The sequence below is a fragment of the Aythya ferina genome, assembly GCF_964211825.1.
Source record: "Aythya ferina genome assembly, chromosome: 10".
NCBI lineage: Eukaryota > Metazoa > Chordata > Aves > Anseriformes > Anatidae > Aythya > Aythya ferina.
The window spans coordinates 5,274,336-5,291,051 of NC_140306.1; the positions used below are offsets into that span (position 1 = coordinate 5,274,336).

Sequence of the window (16,716 nt, forward strand, 5' to 3'; positions counted from 1 at the left end):
TTTAGTTCCTGTCAGTGTCAGCAGGGAAACGAGGCGGGAACAACCCGTCCGCCATGACGGGACGGAGGCGGGGGCAGGGAGCTCCTCCCCGCCCGCCATGGGCGGCTGCGCGCCGGGCCCTTGGCGACGTGGAGCGGGCGGGCGCGCAGGCGCCGAGCCCAGCCCAGCGCAGGCCGAGGCCGCCGGCCCTGCCGCTGCCCGGGAGCGGGGCTCCGAGGGCCCGGGGCCGCTGCTCCGGCCGGAGGATGAGCTGGTTCAACGCCTCGCAGCTGTCCAGCTTCGCCAAGCAGGCGCTGTCTCAGGCCCAGAAGTCCATCGACCGGGTGCTGGACATCCAGGCCGAGGAGAGCCCCTGGCCCGACGCCGTCATCCCCGACTACAGCGAGGGTAAGCGGCCGGCCTGGCCGAGTCCTCAGCCCCTGCCCCTTTTTAAAGCTTTTTTTTTCCCCGTTTACTGAGGAATTTAGGTGATAAAATATCAGGAAAATTAGGTATGTGAGGAAAATGGGTGATAAAAACAGTTCCGTGAATAAAAAGGTAGGAATAGCGTTCCTCCTGAGGCACACGTAGGTTTGTTGTGACAGGAGGAGCAGGGCAGAAGCCCAGAGCTGGTGGCACCAAGTGAAGTTTCCACTTCTTGTGGCAGCGACGTCGTGATCCTGTGGGATCTGCTGAAAGGAGCCCACCGCTGGAAGAACGGGCACGGCGTGGAGATGAGGCACCAGCTCCCTCCTACTTGTGGGGTGCCAGCACAGAGGCTGAAGGGACGGTCAATCCGAAATTGGTGCTTTGAGATGAACGAGCAGGAAGGCAACCTCATGCTAAAAGCTGGTTTCTGTAAATAGTACATTAAGAACAAATAAAGTAAAAGTTGGGAAACTAACTTTTCTGGAACCAGTGTCCTTACTGCGACTGTATCTAGAACTGTTTGTGGTATGAAGCTATTTCCAGGTATACCCACAGCAGAGTGAGGTTTCTGAAAATTGAAAGCTAAAGCAATTGAAAGTGTTTTCTAGGTTGCTCAACCAAGCCCAATTTTGCATATCTTCAGACTGTTGGGGGAGGAGGGGCTTGTCAGTTGCATACTGTCAGTGTCTTATGCAGGAATTGTTTATAGCATCTTGTGTAGCACTTAATCTCTTGAAACTTGTTCAAACTATCTTTTTAATTTCATTTATATCTTCGTATCTATAGCATTACTGTAATTCATAAGGAAAACAGCCAAAATCAGGTTACTTTTGTTTTGCCTGAAAGAAATACGTTAGAAGTAACTGGCTGATAACTTTGATTTAGGCCAGCTTCAGAACTCCTCAATTCAGTGTTTTTCCACAGGAGAAGAAAACAGTCATCTTAGTTCTGCTGTATGTTGTCAGTTTCAGGCTGTCACTTAGTGTGTGAGGAAAATATGAGGTCTGTCACAAGCTGAAAGGGCAAGAACTCTTCTAGTGTAAATCCTACAAATATTTTTTTAGATAATATGAAAATACACAATACAAGTTTTTTTCCCATTTCCTATAATGACTTATGAAGCGTTTGTCTGTGCTATTGGCTGATAAATGTTAAGACCTAGTAGTAGTTCCTTGTTTTCTAATCTGTGTAACTTCTGAACTGCAGCTCTGCTGTTTGTTTTGCCTAGCCTCCTCTCAGTACAGGAAGCAGGATGCTGCATTCCTTCTCTCTTGTTCCCTGTGCAAAGGCAACACTTGCTTTCTGAAGCTTTCTGAAGCTTGCTTTCTGAAAAGGCTTCAGATGTGCCCTTATGCAAGGCCCTGGAATGCTGCACAGGCTCTTCTCCCCTTCCAAGGCACTTTTCTCCATTTTCTTTCTGAAATTCTCTGTCTTGGAGTTACTGGTATAATTTTTGTATGGCTTCTTTTATGCCTTTCCTCAAGTTACTGTTTAACGTGTCCTTGAGTCCTTGAATTACTTAATTTCTCCCTTAATCTTCTTTTGTTTTGTCTAAAGATCAGTCCCAAGCTTTGTCAGGAAGTAGAAACAAAAATGTTGCTGTTTGCACTTGTGTTAATACTTGCTTTATACAATACGGAAACCTTTTTTTTTTTTTTTTTTTTCTGAAATGTTGCACGTAAGAAGACAGTTACTGGAAAATAATTGTTTTCTTGGCATGTCTTTTTTATCGTTTTAGGAACAAATTCTCTCATAAGTGGAGGATGGGATACATCTTCCTGGGGTCTAAGTTCAAATGCAGAACCACAGAATCAGCCAATATCGCCAACAGCAATCACCAAACCAGTGAGGAGAACGGTAGTAGATGAATCTGAAAACTTCTTTAGTGCCTTTCTCTCTCCAACAGATGTTCAGAATATACAGAAAAATCCAGTGGTGTCCAAACCTCCAGCCAAATCACAGCGACCCAAAGAGGAGGTGAAAAGCACTTTACAGGAGTCTCAGCACCCCAGTCAGCTGGAAGTACCTGTGACGACAGAGGCAGAAGTGAAGGATTCCTCTGCAGCTGGCCTGGTGGACTTGAAAAACCTTGATGTTCCCAAGGAGGAACTAGAAGAGAATTCTGTGCTCAGTGCCAAGCATGAAGAAAGCACGGATGAGGTTCCTGACAAAAAGGTGTCTGCTCTAAATCTGAAAGAACCTGAAGATGCTCTCAGTGAAAAATCCAGCGCAGGGGAGGACGGAACGGGAGGTGGAACGGGTAGCACTTCACAGTCTCTTAATGCAGGTACAAAAGACGTGGGTTTGGAAACTAAGGAGCAGAAAACTGAGGACAGGCAAAGCAATACGCCGTCACCTCCAATTAGCACTTTCTCTTCGGGGACATCCACAACGAGTGATATTGAGGTTTTGGACCACGAAAGTGTAATAAGTGAGAGCTCAGTAAGTTCGAGACAAGAAGCCGCAGATTCAAAATCCAGTCTCCACCTAATGCAGACATCATTTCAGCTTTTATCTACATCTGCCTGCGCGGATTATAATCGTTTAGATGACTTTCAAAAAATGACCGAGAGCTGCTGCTCCTCGGATGCTTTTGAAAGAATAGATTCGTTTAGTGTACAGTCGTTAGACAGTAGGAGTGTCAGTGAGATCAATTCAGACGACGAATTATCAGGCAGGGCTTGTACTTCAGCATCTGTCACTGTCAGTCCTTCTGCACCGAAGACAGAAACGGTTGATGCCCTGAAAAGTAAATCTGAAGATCTAAATGACAGTCCCGTGTTACATGCTGAGGAAGCTGAGATGGAGGAGAGTGGCAGAAGTGCGACCCCTGTTAATTCCGAGCAGCCAGATGTTTTGGTTGCTACCGTGCAAACTGATGAAGAACAGGTTGTGAAAGAGGAGACCGAGCCACAGCAGGATGTTGGTGAAAATTCGCTGGAAGAGGACTCTGAAAAGCAAGAGCTTAAAAAGGTAATGGCAAGCACACCCTTTAAATATGGATGGGACTCCCATCACCTCGTTGTAGAGGTGTTAGGTTCACCTTAGTGAATTGATTAATGCTGAATTAACTTGTAGAAAATTCTTTACTATTCTGCAGCGGAAGAATACTGGTGCAGTTTTTGGGCAGATCATTTTGGGTTTCACTTAAGTTCACTTGTCAGTATTGTGAGTTGTGACTACTGCTAGCAAGCAGGAAGCCTCGATAAGTCAGATGTGTTATTTTGTGTGGTACAAACTCTTTTAAAAAGAAAGGTACATTAAGTATTTTAATGAAGAAGATAGGTATCATTATGGATAATTAATAGATATGAAGAAATCTGGATGGCTGGCTTAAATAGATGGGTTAACTAGAGATGTGGAGGAACAAGTAGGATATTTCAGAGTGTGGAAGACTAAACTGGAGCTTTGTGTGCACTATTTTTTTTCCATTTCCTCTGTCACCTTCCTGTCCCTCTGTTCTTGTTTTTAAATTCTGAGCTGTTTTGACATGTTTTACTCTTTTTTTTTTTTTTTCTTCTCTGCATTTTGTTTCAGACGTCGTGTTTTTGCATACTATCTGACATAGGTGGGCCCTACTCTTGGCCATGCTCTGTAGGTGTGTTTGCAGTACCGATAGCATTTCTTACAGTAATAAGGGAAAAGCAGTTCCTTATGGGAGTTTGTAAAGCCCCAACCTAATTTGTATTTTAAGGAAAGCATTTTTTGGTGTAAATTGTAGGGAATGTCACTAATTCCTTAGGAAAGTCCACAGAATGCTGTACCAAAGTTTTCTGATCTTACTGAATAGTTTAAGGGAAATGTTAATGAACCATAGCAGATTTTGTTTTTCACTTCCATGCTGAGTGACATTTACAAAATCTGTTTAATTACTTTACGTTGTTATATATGTCTGCGTTACTTCTCTATGCTTAGCTTTCTAAAATTTGATATTAGATAATTCTGATGATGTATTAAGATCTCCTGACTCTGCCTGGAAGTTTACTTTCCTCATCCAATGCTATCAGTTTGCAGAAGAGACCTTTTCAAATGTAAATTATCCTGTGATTCTGTAGAGAGTGGTATGAGGAGCACAGCAGGAGTCTCAATGGTTAATGCTAGCTCTGTTTAGAAACTTTGTAATTGAATATAACTTAATTTTGTTGGGGAGGTTAGCTGAGCCAGGTATACTTAACAGGATTTTTTGTTAAAACTCTAGTAAACAGGTATCTTGTGTTTAGCTATTGCCTAGTTTTACATTAATGTAGCAGAAAAATGGTCATCTTCACTATCTTAAGCTTCTTAATTCTTTTAGGAATTTGAACTAAAACTTTAATGTTGGAGGAGGGGGGAGAAAGGGGAAGCCTGCCCCTCTCGTATTTTAGTTGTCCCATTCATCTGATGTTCATGGTATTTTTTTTCCAGATGATTGATTCATTAACAGAGAAGCTGGAGAAGAGAGAAACACAGTTATTAAGTACAAGTAAAGAAAAGGCGCGCCTGGAAGAAGCTTATGATAACCTAAAAGAGTAAGTATGAAAATAGGCACAGTCATTGGTGTAACTAACTTTACTGTAACACAAACAATATTACAATGCAAATATTGTCATTTGTGGTCAAATGATAAAACAGGTGCCTTCTGTAACTAGACCGAAGGTTGCAAAGGATATGCCCTGTTTAGGAAATGTGGAAATAAAAATACCATTGCAGGACATGCAATCTGTTTTATTTGTTGAGGCCAAAACCTCTTTTGCGAAGACTGGTGGGAAACACATGCGCCGAGGCAGGTTTCAATATTAATAAAGATCTTTATTATGAGACTGGGTTTTGATATTAAGGGAGACTGACTGCTCTGATACAGATAGATTAACATGATTTACAAAGTAATTTGCTGACTAAAACGGAGGCAGTGAAAACATGGTAGGAAGACTGGTTGTAGGAAAAAACAGAATTAATTGTTTAATTAAGTTGGAATGAAAAATGAAAAGTTGAATTTGCCAATTTACTGATCAAATGTGAGGTGTAGAAATTTATGGATAATATGTGAAGATGTTATTTAATTGTTAAATTGATCTTAACTTTAAAAAAAAGTTTGATCATTTGCCCTGTACGTGGTAGAGACTAAGAGGTTATTCTGAAAGAACTTGATTAAAGAGCAAAACATTTAAGGTAAATCCAGAGTTTTGCCGTTTTCACTGTTAAATTACTGAATTAATAGAGATCTTTAGTACTTCTAATATGGATGTGTTTTTTGAGCTGTTGGTAGAATGTGTAAAAATTATAAACACATTTTAAAAGCATTTAAGACAGCCTGTTGCAAACTGTTTGGGATGTCACATAGCCATGGAACTGTTCTGAAATGTTAATTTTAAACGTAGTGAAGTTTTCAGAATGAAAGAAGAGACCAGTAGCATTTCGTCTCTTAAAGAGGAGTTTGCTCAGCGAATAGCGGATGCTGAAAAGAAGCTCCAGCTTGCGTGCAAGGAAAGAGATGCAGCTAAAAAGGTAACCAGCTTTTTAATGAAATTAATCCTTTGAGGTTTTTAAAACTTGATGGAATAAGGCTCTGAGCAATCTGATTTGACTTGGAAGTTAGCTTTACTTTAAATATAAGGTTGGATCAGATAACTTGCAGAGGTCCCTTACCAGCCTAAATTGTTTTTGAAGAAAAGCCTTTTGAGAGGGAGGGGAAAAGAAGATGGCAAGTACAATTGTGCCTCTAGCCATAAATATATTTTAATGAATGGTCCTAAGTATTTTGATCTATTCTTTAGGAAGTAAAGACTGTTAAAGAAGAATTGGCTACTAGACTTAATACTAATGAAACTGCTGAATTACTGAAAGAAAAAGAAGAACAAATCAAAGGATTGATGGAGGAAGGTAAGATTTTAATTTTTTAAGCAAAACTTTGTAGAATAATTTGAAATACACTGTTTTCACATAAAAGCCTCCCTTATGTGGGGAAGACAGGTTATTTGAATCATGTTAGATGTGTCTATACGTTTAAACTATTTAGTTAATGGCACAGAGCAGCAGAGTCCATCAGTCAAATGCAGATGGCTGGAAGGATAGTTTTTGTGGCATGCATTAAAAGGTACCATGAGATAAGACCACTGTGCAGTACAGTGTTCTGTGCTCCATTTGGCAAAGATCTGACCAGAGCATTGTTCAAGCCACTTCTACGGTATCTCCCCTACTACTTCTTAACTTTAGAAGTAAATTATGGTTATTAAACTAAGTGGCCATTATGTTTATTTCCTGGTAAGGTGATTTTGCTTGCTTTCAAAGCCTTTTCAGTGACTATCCTATCTGAATATAGCTTGGTGTAGTGAGGTCATTTTGAGGTGGACTGGAAACTTAAGAATTTGCATGAAAATACAAGTAAATGTTTTATTATATGTTTGGCTATTACACAGGGCTGGAGGGCAGAGAAAGGTGTGAATGGAGACTGTTCATAGAATAACTGGCAATATGTGCTAACTTCATGTATGTTTTCTTTACAGGAGAAAAGCTTTCCAAACAGCAGCTACACAATTCCAACGTGATTAAGAAATTAAGAGCAAAGGAGAAAGAAAGAGAAAATATTAACACAAAGCAGAACAAAAAGATCAAGGAACTAGAAGAAGAGTTGCAACATTTAAAACAGGTGAGATTTAAAAAAAAAAACAAACTTCTTAGACTAGCTGCAGAGCAGCCTTGTGGGGAAGCTGTAGGTAGCCTTTTTTTTATCTTTCATGGGAGACTATTCTAATTGATATTACTGGAACACTAAGATGGGATTTCAGTAGTTTTAAATTGCAGTTGTATCTCATTCCAACTGCTTTTTTGCACTTGTGTTGTTGGTTATCGGATAATGGGCTGATGAAATTTGAGTTGAAAAAACTGTACTGGCCAAATTTGGGCAGTTTTCTTGATTGGTTTGTGAGTTGAATCAAGGACGTGCAAGCAGAAGATCTAGCATGAGGAAATATGTGAAATTGTGTGGTGAAGAAGTGCTCCCTCCTCTGGAGAGATTGCCATTCTCTTTTGCAATGTTAGATCACTCCAGTCGCTTTGTGTAACTTAATTCTGGATCTGTCACAACAGTTGTCGTTGTCATTGCTCAGGTGGTGTGATCCACCCCATGTGCTGGGATTAATCTAATGCTTGTTTGCACTCCAATAGGTACTTGATGGCAAGGAAGACCTTGAGAAGCAGCATCGAGATAATATTAAACAACTGAACAGTGTTGTTGAGAGACAAGAAAAGGATCTTGCTAAGCTTCAGGCAGAAGTGGAAGACCTTGAAGAACGGAACAGAAGCGTGCAGGCAGCACTCGACAGTGCGTACAAGTAAGCAGATATTTGGGTGCCTGTCTTGAACCGTACAATCAGTTTCCATGTCTATTTTTTGTGCGATGAATCAAGATGCTACAATGATACATAATGAAGTTATTTGTGAAGTCACAGTTGGCATTGTATGAACTGCAAAATGCATGGCTTTTCTTCCTCCCCCAGGGAACTTGCTGATCTTCATAAAGCTAATGCTACAAAGGACAGTGAGGCACAAGAAGCAGCCCTAAGTCGGGAAATGAAGGCAAAGGAAGAGCTTGGGTTAGCTCTGGAGAAGGCCCAGGATGAGGCACGACAGCAACAAGAAGCTTTGGCAATTCAGGTGAGTCCTAAATGTGATGAATAGAACTTACTGAATGAAGAGATGTACTTGGATGGGGTGTGCATTTGCCATAATGAACCAGACACAATATTAGGTGGAACTCATTTCTGTCTACTAAGCAATACTTAGTGGATTTCTTTACTGTGAACTTGAGTTCAGCCTCTAGTGGTAGTTGTGCTAAACTTTAGAATTCTATTTTTTTTAAGAAAAGACTTCTAATTTTACTTGTCTAAATAAAATTACTTTGACTATTTGCATATTTAAGTCTGTAGTGGTTGAATCATGATGCAAAGCTTAAAAATATAATTGGACAAAATATTTAGTGATACATACATTACATAACTATTTGTGTGCTTGCAAAACTCAAGCCTTTAACTTGTACCCCATCTGATGTTGTTTTAAATGGGAGAGCAATGGGTAGATGGCACTGTGATGTTTGGCAAGAGATTAGTGACAATGCCTTGCTTGTTTAGGTGTCAGACCTGAGGCTAGCGCTGCAACGTGCAGAACAGCAGGCAGCGAGAAAAGAAGATTATTTACGCCAGGAAATCAGTGAACTACAACAGGTACTGTAGCAAATAAGACAATGCCAACTCATATCTGCAAGAAGAACTTCTAAAAACTGAAAACAAAAAGCTAACATGTCATTAATAAATAGCCTATGTAGTAAGCTGATTTAGGGTTGATAGCATTTTAGTCCATTACATCGTTTTAAAGCTTTAATATGTTTAATTTCTGATTTCAGAGACTCCAGGAAGCAGAAAGCCGGAACCAAGAACTAAGTCAAAGTGTTACATCTGCTACGCGACCACTTCTCCGGCAGATAGAAAATTTGCAAGCCACACTGGGAGCACAAACTTCTTCATGGGAAAAATTGGAAAAGAACCTTTCTGACAGACTTGGTAAGATGTTTTTAGCTTATACTGAGCTGTGAGACTCTTAATGAAGATGTGAGGTAGCTGAAGGTAAATTGAAAGGACTTGATGTTGGCCCAAGGAGTATATGAGTGGGTTGAGAGGGATAAGCACAAAATGTTTTCCTGTAAGGAAATGATATGTGAGGTATTTTGCCAGGGTTCTTGGACAAGTAATTGTCTGTTTCCCTTTAATATAGCGTAACAAGATTGTAAGAGGTGTTACGGTATGCATGTACTTAGGACATCTGAAAGAAGCATGGACATTGAGACACTAGAAGTACACCAGCATTAAAAAAAAAAAAAAAAAAAGTTGCCTCTAAAATACTGACAAAAAATCCATTTTGATGCATAAATAATTGGACCACATTATAGCTGTGTGAGCCTAAAAGGTAAATTCCCTGTCTTTTTATTTATTATTAGGTGAGTCTCAAACTCTTCTAGCAGCAGCTGCTGAGAGAGAACGGGCTGCTACAGAAGAGCTTCTGTCTAATAAAATTCAGATGTCTTCTACTGAGTCTCAGAATAGTCTTTTAAGGCAAGAAAATACTCGCCTTCAGGCTCAGCTGGAAGTGGAGAGAAACAAATTGAAGAAAATGGAAGATGAAAACAGTAGGTGAGTGAAATGAAGTAAGCTATCTAGTATATAACCATCTGCTGAAAATCTTTGTAAGCTGGAAGATCTCTTTGGGTGTTGTTGCTACTGTTAAAAAAAAAAAAAAAAAAAAAAAAAAAAAGATGACAACTCCTGAGAAAGTTTCCAAACTTGTTAAGGATCTTTCGTTTCATACTAACAATTGTCTGAAGCCTGTTACTTTCACAGTTCTTTAAAATCTTAAAGCTGTGCGTGTATTAAAATTTGCTGTGGTTTAACTCTGGTAGACAGCTAAACACCACACAGCTCTGCGCTTACTTCCTGTACCTCTTCATTGTAGGTACGAGGTTGAACTAGAAGGACTCAAAGATGAATATGCAAAAACCTTGGAAGATGCAAAGAAAGAAAAGGTATTGTCTATTTCCTCTCTAAACTGTTACTGACACCTTTGCTGGTAGGGGGTTAACAGCCTGTATTGATTTTTGTAGACGCTGCTAACTACTCAGTTAGAAATGGAGAAAATGAAGGTTGAACAGGAAAGAAAGAAGGCCATTCTTGTGCAAGAAGCAGCAAAGGAGAAGGTACCAAAACCTGATATTTGTGTTCAGTTTTATTGAGACTATCCCTATTCTGCTGGTTTTCTAGAATCTGAAACTGTGGCAAGCAAAAAAATGGGCTTAAAGCAGTGCAGTATATACTGAGAACCTAGGCATTGGGAACTTCTCTTTTTCTTTATCTCTTTTATTCTTTATTCTTTATTTTTTTTCTTTATTTATGAAATAAGTGCTTTTGTGAAACGCGCTGAAGTAAGTCTTTACGTAATACTCTATCCTGAGAAAAGATAAAATACAGATAGTGATTGTTTTAACCTTTTGATTTATGAATGCTCTGGGATTCATCTTCTGAAGCTCCTTGTTTTCTTTGCTTACACTGCAAGCGTTGCTTCTCCTGAATTCCTGTTCTGGGTTTCACATGGTTGTGTGCAATGTGCCGCATGCCTTCCAGCTTAAGTCACAAGTCACAAAATGGGCCTCCAGAGTCAGTAACTTTGTTCCTGCTGATTAGCAGTTGATGTTTGAGTAAAACTGTTTCTATTTTGGTTACTTACTGCTTCTAGTTCTAAAATCTAACTGCTTTATCCTTCAGAGGCTAGTATTCGTTCAGATGCTGCCTTTAAAAGAGGTCAGTCTCTGGAAGGTATGTCAGTCTCGAGAAATCTCAGCGTTGAATTTGTAAACTTTAAAACAACAACAAACAAACTAAAGTGAAATTAACATACCTTCCAAAAAGAGACCTACTTCTGGTTATGTCATCCTTCCTGTGATGCTTTTGGACGTACAGAACTGCCTCTGCATCTCCCTTGGCTACTGAAAGAGAAGTTATTTTGCTGTAGTTTGCAACTTCTGTGTCTTTGTTTCCTGAAAAGTCTAAAGAGCTAAGTGTAGACTAGAAGCATTAGTAACACAGTAATTCTTCATTGTTGAACTTAACGTATGTTTTTTATAGGAGGGGAGAGGAAAGGGCAGTCTTTTTTTTTCATAAGCTTTCACTGTCTTGCCAACTCTTTTCTGTAACTAACTGGTGGTGATGTGGGGTTTTTCTTGCGTGCTTTCTTAAAAATATATTTATTGTTTTATTTAAGGATCGGAAGTCATTTACAGCTGAAACAGTTTCAAGCACTCCGAGTATTTCACGTTCTAGTTCCATAAGTGGAGTTGACATGGCAGGTCTTCAGACATCTTTCCTCTCACAGGTATATGTCAATAATACTGGCTTTTTGATAGTGTTTTTTTTTTTTCCCTTTTCAGGAAACTTTATTAATGTTGAAACTGACTCTTCAAGAGTATAGTGGTTTTAGGTGAGGCAAAAACTTCTAAAAATAAAGCATCTGTGAAAGAGCATAAAACGACGTTTTTTATTGTGGACCAATGGTTCACAATATGGTTCACATCACTAATTTCAACTAGAAAATTTGAATAACACTGTTAGAAGTCAAACGGACTTCTTTTTACTAGCAATATTGGCTTAGTGCACAAGCCCACTATTTAGACGTGTTTATTCAAAGTGTGTACTTGTTTTGTTGGGTTTTAAGGTTCTCTGACCTTTTGTTTGTAGGATGATTCTCACGATCACTCATTTGGGCCAGTAGCTGCTAGTGGGAGTAACCTTTATGACGCTATAAGGATGGGAGCAGGTTCAAGTATAATTGAAAACCTTCAATCACAGCTAAAACTAAGAGAAGGAGAGATTTCACATCTACAGGTACTGTAGTTACTCTACTATATAATGAAATGCAGCGCTTCTAAGGTTAAATATTAATTCAGTCAGTTTTGTTTCATTGTTTTTGTATTCAGAATGCTTGGTCCCACTCAGAGCAGACTGACAGTTTTGTTAACCTGGATAGCCACTGGAGGTGTGTGTAGGGATGAGCAAGAGAAACATTTATTTCTTCCTCTCTTGTTTCGGCAAGGACCCATCAAAAAAACTTAACTTGCCTGTCTGGAGGAAGAAGAAGGGTGGTGGGGTGGGGAACAACACTCATCAGATCTGAATGAGAAGAAAGGGAGAGTGTTTCCAGGGGATGGGCTTTCTGGCTCATAGAAAAAGCTTTAATTACTGTTTCATTCTGGCTTACAAGAAAAAGCTTTAATTGCCATTTCAAGATACTTTTTGTAATAAAAAAGGTAAATTTTCTTTTTCCTAATTGTGAAACATATTTACCTTAGCTGGAAATTGGGAACCTTGAAAAAACTCGATCAATAATGGCAGAAGAATTGGTTAAATTAACAAATCAAAATGACGAACTTGAAGAAAAAGTGAGAGAAATACCAAAATTGCGTGCACAGTTAAAGGTAAGTGCATTTGTGTTGGCAATCTGATATGTTATTGTGTTTTTGTTTTTTTTTTTTTTAATACCACTATCTATTTATGGTTATACTTAAACGTGTTCCTAATCATAAATTACCTCTATTTATTTATTTATTGTAATCTGGTTATCCCTACTCCATGACTGGTAGTCACTTCAAAATGTAGCTGTAAAAATGTCTGCTGTGCATAAAATTGAATGCTAAATTGGGAATAGAGTTATTTTTTTTCTTCACATAAGACACTTGTCTTGAAGTCTAGTCTTTAAGTGAAGGCAGTGTTCTGATAAACAGCCTGGATTTGTGAGAGTTAAAGGCTGAGTGCGTGCTTGGCAGTGATATAGTTAATGGGACAAATATTTTAATCCTCTAAGCATATCAGAACTTAAAGTTGGGAAATAGTTTTGGAATAACTTTGGAAATGATTATTGTTCTATAAATACACAATTTAAATTTTCCCATGAAACGGTTCACAGACTCTGTTACTTCCTGTAGTAAAACTTAGGTGTAATTTGCTATTTTTAATGTGTGTGGCAACTGAACTTCAAAGTGCTTTCATAGTTCCACTGTAGCCAGCATTAATTCTTCGTTGTCAAGAATTTTTGACTTTGGAGTCTCTTCCTCTTATGTCTAGGGAATTAATCTAGCCATATTGAGACAGTTGGAGTCTTTTTAAAGAGTTCACTGTCATTGTCAGTGTCACTGTAAAATACTTACACTTTGATAAACTAACACTAAAAAGATGGTCAAATAACAAACCTCATCATTGCAGGACTTGGATCAAAGATACAATACAATTCTTCAGATGTATGGAGAGAAAGCAGAGGAAGCTGAAGAACTACGATTAGATCTGGAGGATGTGAAAAACATGTACAAGACACAGATAGATGAACTTTTAAAGCAAAGACAAAATTAACTCCTGCTGGAACTCTTACTATTGTAACAGATTGTATAGATAATTGTTTATGTAAATGCTGAATTTAAATGTCTTGTAAAAAAAAAAATAACTGTATGATAGAAAATGTCTATATAATAAGTTCATATGTTAAAAAAATCAATGCTTTAAGTGTCTTGTACTGTCTGCAGTTAAATTATTTGTGCAATATTTAAATTTTTTTAAGTCATCTCTGTATTTAAGTTTTTACTAAACAATGGACCATTTTACTTGTAAACAGTAGCGAGAGAGATGACCATGACCTCCTGAGACAGCACTGGAAGGTATGAGTTTTACTAAAGCAGCCCTTCACTTGTAAACTTTGCATACCCGTAAAAAATATAAGAAGTCTTTCTAGACATGTTCGTAATACAAGTTTTTCTAAAATCTCGCTGGCTAACTTTTAATAACAAAATAGTAGTGGCTTGCTGTCTGAAACATAATTGGTGGATATTTTTATGAAAGGAAAATCTTATATTTGTACTTGCAGTGTCTGAACATGATAGGACAATAGTTCTATGGTGTAAAATAGTCATCCAAATTCAATTTTTTCAAAGTCCTCTAAAGCAGAGTGTAACACTTAAGATGAAGTTGTAATTTATAAAGTTTCATCTGTCTATTGTTTGTGTTGTATCTCATGAGCTGTCTAGACAGCTGCTCTGCTTGTAATTCTAAATGTGGTTAAATTTTAACATCAAAAATACAAGTATTCAATATTTGCTCTAGGGTTGGATGCTGACTTTTAACAGTAGCTAAAACGGTTCAGAAGAATGCTGAAAAATATTTTAATGAAATAATTGCTGCTCTCATAATCGTTCCCTGTATATAAATAACAAGGTTTAGACTTTGGCAAAACTGTGCTGTGGCTTAATATAGTTTTCAAGCAAGTCTCCAGTGGCTGCAAAGTATTTCTCATGCCATTCTTTAAGTAAGGTATTGGTTAAATAGCATCCACGTGGCGTGACATTTAGCTGCGTTTTGGGTCATGTCAGAGGAAACTTTTGAATTGGACCCTTGGGAATGCTGAGAATCGGGGGAAGAAGCTTGCATCTTCCCCTGCATTCCAGACAGCAAGTATTTCACTTTATCTCAGAATTGTGGCTGCAATAGGCACTCATGTGAAATACTCTGCAGTTTAAATTCTTTGCCTGTCATGCTGTTGCCTCCACAGCAAGGGGTTTCGTTTGCATCTGTTTGCATTGTAACTTGTGTTAGAGAGCTCTGTTCCTGCTTGTGTGTTCAGTGGACAGAAAGAGACAAAGGATGTGAGTGATGAGAAGCTGCTTTTGGAGAAAAGCCTCTCAGTAATGTAACTCATCTGCCTGTGAAAGATTTATTCCTTATTAGGAGAACAGTTAAGTCACTGGATTTACACAAGAGAGGGTAAGTTTGTGGAACAACCTAGTGCAGTGTGACATTCAGACATATTCTGAGGATTTCAATAAATCGATAGAGCAAGAACACTAAAAATTCCCTTAACTCCCCATCTGTCACAGAAATTTTAACTTCCCTAAATATAGGACTGCTTTTTTTTTCTTTGGGGGTGGTGATGGGCAGAATCTACACTCTTATTGTCTTAGTTTCAGTTTTGGAAACCAAGGTAAAACCATTTTGTTAAAAAACAGAATTTAAAACCTTGCCATCATATTGAAGTGTGCTTGGCATGCTTTAAATTTCAGAGGGAAAAAAAAAAGCAACTGAAAACATTTGTTTGAACTTACTGACTTGTGGCATATTAAGTCAGAATTATGATGTACACCTGTTAGAAGCTCATCCATTTCTTGAAAAACAAAATGCAACAAAACAAATCTGTTTCATGAAGATTAATGTTTAGAAATTTTGTTTGTTTTCTATTGCAGTGAATCAATAAATCACTTTCACTTTTTTTTTTTAATAATCTTGGTACACAAATGGAGCACTTTCAAAAAAAAAAATATTTGTTTCATTTGGACTGATTATTAGTGCCAGTGTTTTTGAAGGTAACATTTCCTTTGTAATGTGTGAGTAGATGCTCCTTAAGGGCTGGCACAGGTGCAGGTTTGAGTGTGTCTCAGACTATCTTGGGTTTTCAGGAAGAGCTTGGGTAAATGCGAAATTTTAACATGCAGTCAGCATTAACTGTTTTAGATATAAAGCCTTTTGTCAGAATATTAGACTTGTATATTTTACAAAAGTAGACGTTAATACCTGTACCAGCTATTTTTGGATTCTTTTAACCTCCCTCAGTGCAACCTTTACTATCACGTGGAGTGGCCTACTGTCTTAATCAAAGCCTTAGAAAACCAAGTAGCTGTTAGAAGGTAATGTAGACTTGCAAGTATTCTGTTTTGATCATCTTTGACATAGTTCTTTCTGGCTTGTTTTGAGGAAATGTTAGGATTAATGTGTACTAGGATCTGGGCACATTGCTATGACAGATTGCCTAGAAAAAAATAACATGCAAAAGGAAAGAATTTAGGTCGGAATACTGACATCCACTTCCATTTAAATTTGTTAATTTTTAAATTATTTCTTGTGGAAGCCACTAATTTACACCTCATTCTAACTGCCTAGGCAAGTACAAAGAAATATTGTTTAAAAGCTTACTCAAAGTATACTGTTACTTTTCTCATCCTTGGTAGATAATGGAAAGGCATCTGTTCACGTGGGGGGGGTTTGGATGAGGTACACTGGTACAGTTTTCCCTGGGCATGGTGTTGCATCCTTTATGAACAAAGAAGCAAATGTTAAAAATCCTGTGTATCCATACATTGTAGCAAGGGTTAGTTTTGTTATTTTTTTTTTTCCTGTTACAACTTTGTTACACTTTATGTATGTTTTGCTAAGGGCTACAAGGATCCTTGAAACAGAATGGTTTATCACATGGTGAAAACGGAACCCTTGGTTTCTAATTGTAAAATGTGTATAAACTGTAAAAAGCACGGGGCAGGGTAAAATAAAATTTTACGCTAAGAGTGTGCTCTGAGTCTCTTTGACAGTTTTTTTTTGTAGGTTTTTCGTCTTGATAGGTGTGAAAGGAAAGCACTGAGGTTAGAAAGGGCTTTCAGATACACCCCAGGTACTCTGGATTTGACTAGAGCTACACCCCTCGGTTAATCTTGTGGTGTCATGCGTATTTAGGTACAAGAGCCGCGCTTATTTAGAAATTCCCAGCGGTAATGGGATTAAAGATCATGAGGCATTGGGACTAATTTCCTTTATTGGAGTGCAAACAGCTTTCTAGCACCCCGTGTTGGGGCAGGGGGACCCCCGCGGTCAGTCCTTGTCCTGCCCTGTGGGGCCGGGCACTCGCCGCCCGCCTCCTTTCCCCCACCTGTCAGTGAGGCACAAAGGGCCTCGCCTGGGGGGAGGATTCACGTTACTTCAAGGC

At 38.6% G+C, this 16,716-nt stretch overlaps 1 protein-coding gene across 1 annotated transcript; it reads left to right on the top strand.

Moving 5' to 3' along the window:
- Nucleotides 1-155: 155 nt before the first annotated feature.
- Nucleotides 156-16,306, top strand: TMF1 (TATA element modulatory factor 1). The gene is made up of 17 exons (XM_084530372.1): nucleotides 156-387; nucleotides 2,147-3,381; nucleotides 4,813-4,916; nucleotides 5,766-5,892; nucleotides 6,162-6,267; nucleotides 6,891-7,033; nucleotides 7,552-7,718; nucleotides 7,884-8,040; nucleotides 8,514-8,606; nucleotides 8,786-8,942; nucleotides 9,377-9,569; nucleotides 9,889-9,958; nucleotides 10,037-10,129; nucleotides 11,191-11,301; nucleotides 11,664-11,810; nucleotides 12,275-12,400; nucleotides 13,185-16,306. Exons 1-17 carry the CDS (start codon nucleotides 246-248, stop codon nucleotides 13,326-13,328), a joined length of 3,315 nt encoding a protein of 1,104 aa, XP_084386498.1. The 5' UTR covers nucleotides 156-245; the 3' UTR covers nucleotides 13,329-16,306.
- Nucleotides 16,307-16,716: the final 410 nt, after the last annotated feature.